Source organism: Anas platyrhynchos, chromosome 1 (assembly GCF_047663525.1).
Source record: "Anas platyrhynchos isolate ZD024472 breed Pekin duck chromosome 1, IASCAAS_PekinDuck_T2T, whole genome shotgun sequence".
Lineage (NCBI taxonomy): Eukaryota > Metazoa > Chordata > Aves > Anseriformes > Anatidae > Anas > Anas platyrhynchos.
Genome location: NC_092587.1, coordinates 188,436,061 through 188,449,583, shown reverse-complemented (window position 1 = coordinate 188,449,583; position 13,523 = coordinate 188,436,061). Strand labels below are relative to the sequence as shown.

The following is a 13,523-nucleotide window of genomic DNA, read 5'->3' as shown; positions in this document are numbered from 1 at the left end:
AACAGCTGAGCCACAGGAGGGTGCAGCACTGCACAGATGGAAACGGGACAGTGCCACGAACCTGCCAGCTAATGGAAAATCCATTTCAGGTCAAGCTGTTAAAGAAACCCACTGAAACCAACAAGAAAAAAAAACCCTATCACATTAGTGGCAGGTAAAGTGGCTATTCAGAGAAGCCTATTCCCTAAAAAGTATGGTATAGTGTCTACTAAAAGAACTACACATACTACTACTAGTCCCAAGACATTTTTATTCAGAAATCTCAGATTTAGTAAATAATTGCTTGAATAGCTATCAGCTAACTCTATCCAATTCTAATGGCTATCAAACAAATTGAATAGCCAGTACTAATTCTCATTTTTATATAAGTAAAAGTAAAGTATAAGTGTAAAAAGTAGATTTCATAATCACTAAGTACACAACTTTTATACTAATACAGATTGCTGAAGTTTTGAAGGGGGAGGAGAGGGACAGACACTTACCACAGTGGGGTTACCGCTGCTGATCAATTGGCTGACTTCATGAAAAATGCTTTTGCAGTCGATAGATTTGTCTAATGATCCCCGTTTCACTATCACCGCTACTGCTAATAGAATCTGCTCCCGAACGTACTTTTGAAGGCTGTAAACAACATTGCAAAAATAGGTTTGAAAACAGTTTTGGAAATCAATGCTCAAAGTTTTAAATGCATTTCTTTGTCAAACCTTGTGTGTGAACACATTAAGGCAAGCTGACAACTCTGCACAAGTTGACTAAGTGTTAAGAAATTGGAAGAAAAATTACTGCTGTAATGGTCTTCCACCACTATCCCTGGAAACACAAACATAACCAAGACTATGCCGAGTTCTACACATTCAGCAGTACTTTTTCTTATACTTACTTAGGCCTTTGTAAGACATAAGTTAGAAGGAATGTTCGCAACGATTCGATGCTAGTTTTTTCCAACAGAATCCATTCTCTTACAACTGCTTCCATTATCGCTGTAGCAGCTTGAAAAAGAACATAATCCACTTTACTAGTTTCTGTGGGGAAAAACAAAGGCAGTTTGAGTATTGAAAGACATACATGTATTTATCTTCTACATATTTCTAACAAAAAATAATGGACTTTACTATTAAATAGTTATTAAATGTTGTTACTATGAAAACAAAGAATTTACCTTTAAAAGAGGTAAAAAGGTAAGGTAAAAAAGAGGTAAAAAAGAATTTTCCTTGAAAAGAGGAAAAAAATAATCAATAACCCAATTGTATAAGAGACCTGGGGGAAGAAAAGCTGGCTACACCAGGAGACTGGGCCCAGGATCAAGAATGAGAATGCTAACACAACTGTGGAACAAAAAATATAGATGACAGATTTAGTCACAGTACATTAAAATATGATTAAATTGACAGCTATGCCAAAATGAAGAGTCCTCTATTATTTGAGTGCTTGCTTTTGGAAGCAACAGTACATACAATGACACACATTTTATGGATGGCAATAAGAAGTATCTCACACCTGAAGATAGCATTTGTGTTTAATTATCAAAAAGTTTTACTGGCTGGTGTATTTAAGGTTCTCCACACTAAGTTTAATTTTCCATGTTTATCTTGATGTAGTCACAACTACATTACTAAATGTAACTTCTTACTACTTGTTACTGGAATATCTGATTGCTTTGTACATAGGCTAAAGAAACTAGAAGAAAATGTTATGGAAAATGGTGACTGTTTATACTACAATTTAAAGAGAAGCCCCAGAATTTGAATGTAATTCATAACTTGATGATGTAAAGCTACAGGGCTGTTTTGTTGGGGTTTCTTTGTTGGTTTTTCCTGTTTGTTTTGGGGCTTTTTTTTGATCCTTTGCTATTAAAATTTTTAACTTAGAAATAGGAGGCAGCATTTCACTAGACAGTTTCAAAACAGTTTGAGTCTGTAGAAAACAGAAAAAGCATTCAGAAAAAGCATAGCCACAGGGTGGCAAAAACATAAAATACGAAAGGTGAAATAAAATTCCAGAGCCAGAAATGGAGTTTGGGCTATGCAGCGCAACCTGCCAGGGCCAGAAAAACTGTGTTTGCTGAAGAAAGCCTCAGTCAGGGGATGATGGGCTTTAAACAACTACGAAAGAAACTTTGTTCCACTGAATATACACACATAAGTCTATAATATGCATTCCTTTATATGCAAGTTCTATACCAAGATAGCATCCAATTTGCTAAAATGTTTTTAAGTAATTTAATCAGGCTTCAAATCTAAACCCTACCCAGGTAAACATGCTGAAATTAAAAATAAATCACCTTTAGGTCTACTAGGCTTAATTTGAAAACTAAGTAACCACTTAATTAAAAGATTAATGTGTATGTCCAACACATACATAAAGACGAGCCAAATTATATCTGCACAGGAATTTTAATTCTAACATTTTCTAACTTCTAGGTCTCTGTTTTTTCAAACTGCACAAAGCTCATACAAAAAGAGAATGTTGGTTTAAAAAAAAAAAAAAGAGGATGGAATTTCTTTTTTGCGTCAAGTACCACAGATGCACAACTGCAATCATTAACAGTACAGACCTCCAGCATTCAGTGTAAGCCTATAACTAGTCAAAGCACCATTATCCTCTACATGAGGTTACTAAAGAAAGACAGGACAAGCTTTGCCAGTACATTTAACAGCTATAAGCTTACAGCAGAAGAACGTAGAGCCTCATGCTTTGTGGGTTCAACTACAGGTTTCTAAACAAACCATGCAGTGGTGGCTCTTCTCCTTTTCATTATGTTCATCATCTCAGTTGCTCTCCCTGCGTGGCTCATACACTCTTTTCATGAACACTCTTTTCATCAACATTATTATCGCTCTCTATCTTCTGCTCCTGTTTCCGTCTTCACCACTTTTCTCCTGTTTCTTTTTTAAAGCCAGCTCTATCTGCTTTCTGGTTCCTACCTATCCTTACCTCCCCATATTACTTCAATCAGCTGTTCTTTCTGTCCACACTGTATGAACGCTTACTCAGGAAGCAAAAACCCTGGGGAAAAATCTTTCTGTTCCAGGTCTTAGCATCTCAACTGCCTACTGGAGAAGCCACTGCAAGCAAAACACTGCCCTAGCTGGAAACTCACTGGTTTCACAATGGTGATAGGAAATGAGCAGTTCAAAGATGTTTTATTTCTAGACATTCAAAAGGCATTAAAACCAAGCTCACATTCCTTCCAACCAGTTATATTTCAGAAGAAAAAATGGAACTTTCAATGCAGACATATTTCATTAATAATGCTAAACTGTGTTCCTTTCTTTGTCAACAAGACGCAGAGATATATCCCTTAGCACAGATAATATCACTAGGAATATTTCATAAATTTCCATTACTTCTAAGTAGTGACAAATTCATCGCTAATTAGAGACCTAAATGTTCTGCAAGCAAGGTTACTTACATATGTTCTCTTGCCCACTTAAAATTCTTTAAAAATTGAGGGGGGGAGTTGTCCTAATTAAAAGCAATAAGTGTTGTTACAGCCTTCATGACCAGACAAAGTACTAGTGTAATATCCTAAAACCTTGAACTCGTTTGTAAAAAGAATTTTGGTTTGTGAGTGGGTGTAGGAAAGGAACCACTCCCTGCTCTATATATTAAAGCATAATTTAAAAACATAGTAGAAGGCCTGCAATATTAATACCATGATATTTGTGAATTAAACTTCTCTAATCAAGAAAATTTTGAAATAACTTAAAAAACACTGTGGAATGAATAAAGTATGAAAATAATCATTTTAGATATTAAAAATGTCTTAATTCTTATATCTCTGTTCCACATGACAAATCTTTTAAATTAAAAGTTGCTTCCTCTGCTGCATGTGTTCTTTTCCACACTTTTCTAGGTTTTCCAGGAATTTTTGATAAAAGGTGATACCTACCTAGCCCTTTCCTTCCCCTACAGAGACAATACTACAAAACTTTGAATCAATGCTCTGTTACTTCTATCAGGTGGACAGAAACTTTTCCAGTTAATTTTTGAAAAAAGCTGTGCTGTTAACAGTGACTAAGACATTCAACCTGAAATAGATTCCTGCCATGGAAAAGTTCAGCACCAGTACAAGAGCTGGCAGCAGCAGATATGTAAACCAATAGTGTAATGGGAAGTATCAAGCAATCCTGCCACAGCGAGTTCTGCAAACTCCACAGATTAGACAGTATTACAATAAGCATGTAATAGAGGAAAGCTTCATCTATTACATCATTTTAGGAACTTTGCCAAATGAAGTTATACTTTACTGACTTCAGAGCTGCCAGAAACAAAACCTAGAGCAGCATGAGGCTTCACCCTCTACCATCACTGATCTTTGGCTGATGTTATCTAGCAGCTCCGCAGACATTTAAGTTGTCGTTTCAAGCAGACTTTAAGCAAAAACAAATGCTAAAAGAAGCAGCCTTGCCATCTTGCAACTACTACCCGATCCCTCCTATTCTTGTGCCATGATTTCTCATATTTGGATAAAAACATTTGCAAAGAGAACCTAGAACAGATTTTTGATCTGCTTACAGCCATCCTGTTTATTTGCCAATCCATTATTCAGCTTACCATGTGGCCACCACACAGGATGCAACACGTGAACAGGACCTGGCACTGAATGCTGAAGGCAGTATTATCCCTTTCAACAGCAACACCAGATTCAAACTCTTCCAGGAGCCTAACTTTTAAATCAACTTTTTTTTTTTAGGTACTGCTTAAACACACAAACAGAGTGTGTTACTAATACAAAGATTTGAATTACTTTGTTTACATTTTAAAAACATTTCTTACTTGCTTGTTAATCTACTTTCAATACTTAAAAACAATACACACTTCAAATCTTTTAAATGAGATGTTTATCCAAGCCTTAAAATAAAATACAAAAAAAAAAAAATCACTAAGTTCTTCAGTTCTCTCTGTTCCACATGGCAAAAGCCCCTAACTGGACAAAGCCCCTAACAGCCTGTTCTGAATGTAGTATAGATCAGGATTCCAGCATAGAGCCAGCCTGAGATCCCTTCCAAGAACAGTCGTTGTATAACTATTGTACAGAAACAAATACATGAAACATGAAATTTCGGAAAAGAAAAAAAAGCCACACAAACAACAAGCAGCCTTCCTCAAAATTAAAGCTAATGCCCGTACTCCCAGCTGCAGAAGGACATAGTTCCAGTTAGAGAAACTGCTTAACTGCATTTATTAAAACTTACCCAAAATATGTTTGCAAACAGCAAATGGTGATTTTGATTTCCTAAACGATAAGAATATGTGCTCGGCATGTTGGCGTTGTTCATTATTGACCATGGAAGGTGGTGCCTGAAAGAGGAAAGAAGAGTTATTTAAGTATTAAAAAGCAGTTACTCTACAACCCAACTGTAAATACAGGAGCAATGTCATGAACTTATCAATATTTGCCTTGTTAAATATCAAAGCAAGTATCGTTTTGTAAAACTACCTGTTCTTTCTTAGTCACAGCTTCTTCTATACCGCTATGTATTCACGTTGTGTGCACATCAGTGTGAGCATCGAGACATCAGGCAGAGCGTGAGTAATTCTAAGTATTATGTTCTGAATGATGCTTCAGAAGATAATCAAACCAATCCTTATTTCCCAAACCAAAAATATCACTGCACATCAATTATGTTGCCAACAAACTCACAGACACAGAAACAAAGTTCTATTTTTGCTTTAGTTCTACTTTTTTTTTTTTTTTTTAAAGACTTGAATGTCTAATAAACTCAAGGGATTAAGAATCTTGACCATGGATATGCTCTAAAATCACATACTGGCAGTAACATACTACCCTCTAGTGTTTAACTTTAAAGTTGACATCTTAAAGATGGAGCAAGGGCTCAGATTCAGGTCAGCTCATTTGGGGATGGCCGCACTGGTCCCCCAGTAGCCTTGTATGACGGGCAGCTTGGCTGTCCAGGCGACTCCTGCTTCTCCACCACTGCTAGTGACGCCAGCTTCATGTGGAGCTCAAAAAATACTCTTACAGGGAACTGACACCCAAAGCAGCATAAGCTGAACTGATACGCCTTCAAGAAAGGAACACACACAGGTAGAAAGACTAAGGCTCCACTGACAAAAAAGATCTGGGGGTGTAGGTTGATACTCATCTCACCATGAGCCAGCAGTGTGCCCAGGTGGCCAAGAAGGCCAACGGCATCCTGGCCTGTGTCAGGAATGGCGTGGCCAGCAGGAGCAGGGAGGTGATCGTCCCCCTGTACTCGGCTCTGGTGAGGCTGCACCTTGAGTGCTGTGTTCAACTTTGGGTCCCTCAGCACAAGAAGGACATCAAGGTGCTGGAGCGTGTCCAGAGCAGGGCTACGGAGCTGGTGAAGGGCCTGGAGCACAAGGCCTGTGAGGAGCGGCTGAGGGAGCTGGGGGGGTTTGGGCTGGGGAAGAGGAGGCTCAGGGGAGACCTCATTGCTCTCTGCAACTGCCTGAAAGGAAGCTGTGGGGAGCTGGGGGTCGGCCTCTGCTCACAGGTAACCAGTGATAGGACCAGAGGGAATGGCCTCAAGTTGCACCAGGGGAGGTTCAGGTTGTCAATGAGGAGACATTTCTGCTCAGAAAGAGCAGTCAGGCACTGGGGGACGGGTTGCCCAGGGAGGTGGTGGAGTCACCGTCCCTGGGGGTGTTCAAGGACAGGTTGGACGTGGTGCTTGGGGACATGGGTTAGTGGGTGACAGTGGTGGTCCAGGGACAGTTGGACCAGATGATCTTGCAGGTTTTTCCCAACCTTATGGACCGTACAAGCATGGGCTTGCATAAAAAGCATAAAGCCAGGCTGAGATGTTAGAGTATGTTACTGAACTTATACACTCCCCATCTGAGCCTTGTCCCTGGCAATCCAAGATCATACATGAGCTGCATCTTTTGATTTGTACCTGCTGCTCTTGGAATAAAAGCATGACACCTTAGCATAAAGACCAAGGTATTTAATTTAAGATTAATATTTTCCAGTAAGTACATTAAATCTGATTTTATTATTTCATCCTTGACAAGATGGAAGATTCAAACACGAGCTAGTAAATCCACAGATTAAAACTGATGCTCTTCAATCATTTTCTCAATAATCTGACCAAATGAAGCACAGGAAAGCAGACTGCTGATCATCTGATTAAATGGGTCCTAATGAGCAGCTGTGCCCCTTCTTACACATCACATTTTTTCTAGTGAAGAATAAATGCCCTGTCCTTTCACAAGCCTGTGCTCTGCTAAAAAAAAATAAAATAAAAGCCTCACATAATTAAGCCACGTGCTGCTTGCACAATAAAACCCAAACTCTGCTGTGTACATCACATCCAGCCATCCCCAGGAGCTGTCCCCAGCCATGGTGGTGGTTTCTGCAGTCGGGGCTGCAGTGCTTCTCTGGGCAGGCTCCAGCTACGTTCAATGCCACAGACCCTGCTGCGCTGGATGCTAGACGAGTATTTGGAGCAGGTTATCAAGAGCACAGGGATGAAAGCACAGCCACAGCCTGACACACAGCTCGGTCTGTGCTGTTGCATATAAACCCAAATGAGAAATGCAGCCCCCACTTCTTCCCTTTGTGTGGGCGAGCATTTGTGCAAACACAGAGAGAGCCAGACGAGGGAAGTGGTCACCAAAAAGCATCCCAAAGGCAGGCTTATTTTGCACCTGGATCAGCCCTCCAGCCTGGTTCTCCATAAGACAGCACAGCACAGGACATGCGTGTCACAGGGTGCTTTTTTTCAGCATCATTTACCATTTAGAGTGCATTTAATCTACGGCCTCTGTTGCTGTGTAACATCACAGGAATCCTCTGAAGGCTCCAGAAGTACGCAACTTTGGTCAATGAAGTTTCATGAGAACTAAGAATGAAGCTTCCCAAGACAAGTGATTTATGTTTAGTAACCCTCTGTCACCAAAAGGAGACGTCTTGCTCCCTTTCTTGTTCTCACCTGCATGGCCTCCTTGCACTATCCCTTATATTACCTAACTCCCCCACCCCTAAAAAAAAGTGACACTGCCTTTTCAGCACTACTGATCTCACAGATCAGCTCTACAAGCTTGTGAAACCTAACGCTAATTATAGCGACCTCAGAAGAAATGCTTTGGGTGTAAGTGACAAAGTCTGGGGCCATTTACACGCACGTTCTTAGAGCAAAAACAGCAAACCAGGGCTACCCGATGTTGATTTTGCATTAACAAAGCTTGTTTGAGTTTGTCATGCAGTTTATACTTGTTTCCAGTGTCCTGTAATACTTAAGGACAGACCACTTTTAGGGAGATCAGCAGTAAATGACTGCACAACTGTAAAAAAAATAATTACAGCTGGTTTATGGGAAATAGTCCCTTATGCTTACAGTAACTAGAAGAGAGCTCTTATTTCACGTAACTTTAACTCTTCTGGCTTTCTGAAGTCTGATTACAGAAGACCTGTGACACTTTGGGAAGGCATAAGGCACATCATGTTCCCATATTAATTAAAATAATAATAATTATACATCGTGAACTCACTCTCAAAACTGTCCTGATTAGAGAAGTGCTGCAGGCAAGCTTTGGAGTGCAGCCACCAGAGGGAGCTTAAAGCTCACCGTCTACTGTCTTCACGGGATTCAACATCACTTATTGGTAAATTGGAAGTATTTAAAGTCCAGCTAATTTAAGGCTTTAAAGAAAAACCCAGCACATGCATATTCTGTGTGCAAATTTCACATTACAAGAGCACTGGCTTAAGTGAGCCTGACACAATAGTGAAATAGTGAAACACACCCCAGCCTACCGTGCTTGGAAAATCTCCCAAAATACCTCCACGTTCATGATCTTTTTTCAAATTGCAGAGAAGAGTTTGAAGGAGACAATCAAGCTTAGAGGGAATTAAAAATCGGAGTGGTAATGATCAGGTTTCTTCGGCATGCTGAAACTACTGCCAGTCATGCTGCTTCCCGTTCTGCACTGCCTGATGTTACTGCTAACGCCCATTTGCTAATTTTGTCTTACAAGTTACCTATACAAAGTTCTCCAGGACACAGCAAGATCCGAGGTATTGCCCCATAAAGAGACAGCTCCTAGGTAACACAGTATTGCAAATAAAATTACTTCCTCTCAGCTACCAGCAGTATCTGGAAGCAGAACGGGAACAGCAACAGCAGCGTTTGCTGATCAACTCCAGCAGGACCGCCGACTCCAGTGACCATTATCCACACAGGAAAGAAAGAGAGAAAGAAAGGCTGAAAAAAGACAACACTAGTCTGGCAGACAAATACCTTCAAGACTGATAAACTTTCTGCAAGCCTGGACAACTAGTAAGAAAGAAAATAAGGAGACCAGTTCTATTTAAGTATGCAACAACAACAAAAATTTCAACAAAGCCAGTGAGCATGCTAGAAGACATAAATCCTGCACATGTTTAGGGAAATCCCATACTTCTCTGCAGTTCTGAAAAATCTTGCCTGCCATTTTTCTGCTCAGTGAAGAAGCATAGGCAAGATGGGGTCTTTGCTTTCTCTTCGCACTCCTCTGAGAAACCACAGATAATAGCAATGACTCTCCTCATGCCACCAGCAGTAAATGGGACAGTGAAAATAATCCTTTTGAGAAGAGCAGAAACACTTACTTCAGGAGAAAACAGAGTCAAAAGTAGAAAAGTTCTTTTTTGACTCACAGTCCAAAAAAAAAAGGGAAAGATGGAGACTGATACTCCCCTTATGTTAAACGTGTGGTTGAATCCTCAGCATCTTTGTAATATTTTGGGATCCAGAGTGATGCAATTTGAAGGAATGTGTTGGCACCGATCACAGGTACACACATTTTTCTGGTGTAGTGCAAGTACCCTTCAAGTTTCATTAAATACACGGGGAATGACTGCAGCTCTTACTGTATATAAGGATCAGTTCTGACAGGAACAAGTCCCTCCATTTGCATTTCAAACACAGCCGAGCCCAAAAGTTAGGCAGTGATCTTCAGTGGTTAAGAGAGAAATTAGCTTCTTATAAAATACATGCTTCATTAGAGTCCTAATCGTTTCCTTTAACAGACATGCCAACCTTCATCTGATCTTGCACTTTCTGTATGTAAAAATCAATAAAATCATCACGCTTTTCAGGAAATACCCCATCCCTGCTTGCACGCAAGGAGAATTACTTTGGAAGGTCAGGAACTGCCACTGTGAAACTAATCCCGAGTTGGGTTTTTCCTTCTGTGATTTCCTGAATCCTAACCAATTCCACCAAAATGCTGTGCGCTGTTAGAGCAGATGCTTCACAAGGAACTAAACACAACTTCTGTGTGACTGCCTTTTCATTCCAGTGTCAAACTGGATAAAAAATGAAGTTGGATTCAGAAACAGAGGTTCCAGCTCAATGGGCTCCAGTTCAGCACAGCCCCTTAAATCCCCTCTCTCTCACTTTCTTACCTGTGTGAGCACATTATGAGAGACCCCATCACGGACAGAGCTTCAGCACCTCTCTCCCTACCGACAAAATAAGGGGAGCCCCAGCACTGCTCATAACACAGCTCTACTTCTGGCAACCTTAGCATTAGCAATCTGCTGATGTGAAAAACACAGGAGCCAGGAACACAACAAATTAATCATACCGAACTGTTCCAAAGGGCACTTGGATCCTCAAAAAAACAGACAGCACCGGTAGGTTTTTAGCCAGATTTCCCATTCCTATTGCATGCACCCTTCATTTTGTACTACGTGAGTATAAAGAAGAGCACCTGACGCAGCAGCACCACGTAGTTCCATCATTTTGTATATTGCCACTTACTTTTTCATCACCAAATAATCCCCATCTTTGTTTCTTCCTTAGAAATCTGTGTTACGTAACTTTAATTATATTTTTCCTGTTCCTCCTTTGATGATACACCATAAATTTAAATGATATATTATTCACCGATGCCATGAAAAAGGGCAGCACAACTGGGAAGGAATAAAAGGGCTACAAATTTAGCATATGCTACCTAAGCAGAAAGTGATTAACGCAAACAAATATTAAAAATAAAGTTTTAATTCACAGCACACTCAGAATAGGACAGCAGAAGCTATGTGAAAGGGTTAGATCAAGCGCCATTTGGAAAACAAACATGAGTAGGAAACACCTGGTGAAGGTACATGTGGGGAAAAAGGGGGTAAAAAATAAAGTTTTGGGGGTTTTTGTTTTGTTTTAAATAGAAGTAGTAGTTAGATGCAGACAGAGGATGTAAAGTTACATGTACATGTATGTATTCAGATCCACACGCTCAGTACAAGCGTTTCCTACCTCAGTAACATACCTTTAAAAAACGTAACTGGAAGTTGTCATTGATGGCAAGTGCCAAGCAATGAAGGTAACGAAGACATGAGAATGAGAGTGAATGGGTTACAAGTATCAGATGTAGTCTTTGTAAGACATTTGAAGTTGTCTCTGCTTTTTCAGCCCCTTCTACTTACTCTTGGGAACAGTCTTTGCTTTAAAAAGAAAGTATCAAATCTCCCACCCTGCCAATTTTAGGCAGGCAGTTTCATGTTGGACTTTACATATAAAAAATATCACATTTATAAGTGACATTGTTTTCTTAAAGGTTTTAGGTGTTGGAGTCTATTACTTATGAATCACTTCTGGACACGGACAGTATCTTACGATTAAAAACTTCTAACATTCAAGTGACAATGTTACTATTAAAAATCAGTAACCAAAGAGCTTTTCATTCAAGTATTACTGAGTTAACCAGTTTACACTTATCTCTGCATTATATTCTTGCTAAAAAAGCAAAAAAAAAAAAAAAAAAACACCACCCACAATCTCCTATAAACATAATTAAGAATCAGATGAACAACATTTATTCCTTGCAGACAGAGAAGTTTGCTTGAGACAAATTCTGCTTTTTCATAGACTTCAGCTGTGGCACGACAGCACAGAATACAGCCAAATTGAGCATCCTTCTGCAATTACCCAGAGGGAAATCGGCAAATTAGCATGGCTTAAAGAACAATCATGTACTCCTCCAGACTTTGCTGCTTTTTAAGAGAACACAGAAAAAGTGCACTGGAGTGTTTTAAGCTGACACCCACGGTATTCCCACCTACAAGAAATGTCTCCTGTGAACAGCACAGCCTAAACACTAGTAGCATTATGAAAAGGCAAATATGCCTACTGAGAGAATTTTCTTGCATTTAGAACAGATCAAATTGCTTGTACCTGCTACTATTAAAGCCAAGAAGAATCTGTCTTGCCAAAGGCAATGTTTATGTCTGCAAGTAAAGTACATTACAAACTCAACAAGCATAGAAATAATAATAATTAAAAAAAAAAAAATAAGCTTATTTCTACTGAAAGCACGACTTCATAAAATTCACCCCAACTTCCCAAAGTGAGGTTCCCTAGGTATGTGGGAGAACCTTGTCTTCCCTGTAGTCAAGAACGAAGATAAAACTGTTCCCTAACTGCAGTCTGTGGGCCACTATCAGCTGATGAAAAAGCAATTAACCATGTTAGCTGTTCCTCAAAATGGTGTCTAGACTCTGCTACAGGGAGTCTGGAAGCCTGAAAAAGCCCAGAAACAGAATTTGTGCCAATATACAAGGACAAGCAAAAGGCACCACAGACAGCAGTGTCACTGCTGGGGCTGGACCTCGCTGACTGCCACCGCTAGGCAAGACGTACTTTGAGAAGCAGGGAGGGAAGGGAGCGCCCAGATGGCTCACCAACACGTCAGGCAGGCAAGGAAGCCAAGCAACAGTGAGGCATATGCAAAGCAAAAAGATCGTGAGTAAACCCGAGAAGCATGTGCAGGGGAACACCATGTGATAGTGGTACCGTAGTTGCGAGTAAGGGCAAAAATAGGAGAAAGAGACAAATCAAACACAAGGGCAAGCAGTATTTTTAACTGGTGCACTTACTGTATTAAGAAAAGCTAAATATATTACTCTACCCATGTAAACGATCATTATAGTGGAACCAGACCTAAGTCATGAAGTTACCGTGCACTTCTAAAATGCTCAAAGCCTCCAAAAATAAAGACTTCAGTGTCTTAAAACAAACAGACAAAAACCCTTAGAGAATTACTTACCAGCGCAATCCTTCTCTATAAGCAAGTAAATTATACATAAGAATGAGATTCCCAGGATAAGGAGATTCCAAGTTTGAACTCTACCAAAGTCACGGATAGCAACATGCCCCAAGACTGTGTCACACTACCTCCTCCTGTGGAGCCAAGCCACAAGACTCCATCCCTGTGTTGCTAGTAACACTCTTCTAGTGTTTCACATAGGCTGTAAGGAAAAAAAATAAATCACAGCATATCCAATAACCATCATTTGCCTTAAGAAAACCTGGAATCATGGAATCAGAGAACTCAAATACAGGAGCCAGACCCAGGCGGCTGGATGGGTGGCAGCACTCTTCTTTACAGCCTTTCACCCTGTGATTCTAGGGGACACTGACACCTAACAACACAGGAATATCACATCCACTCGTGCAACAGACCCCACCAGACAACGATTCAGGCTATGCAAGGATGCTCTTCAGCATTCAGCAACCGATTCCTAAGTGGATGAGACGTTCTTCCCTCGGGCA

The 13,523-nt window shown here is 40.1% G+C and overlaps 1 protein-coding gene across 1 annotated transcript in view; it reads right to left on the bottom strand.

Moving 5' to 3' along the window:
- Window positions 1–13,523, bottom strand: part of XPO4 (exportin 4) — a 77,575-nt gene that overhangs the window by 50,900 nt on the left and 13,152 nt on the right. Inside the window, exons 2-4 of the mRNA XM_027469007.3 lie at window positions 5,199–5,304; window positions 881–1,022; window positions 483–621 (exon numbers count right to left, since the gene is read on the bottom strand). Coding sequence (XP_027324808.1) covers window positions 483–621; window positions 881–1,022; window positions 5,199–5,304 — 387 coding nt within the window. The remainder of the gene's footprint in view (window positions 1–482; window positions 622–880; window positions 1,023–5,198; window positions 5,305–13,523) is intronic.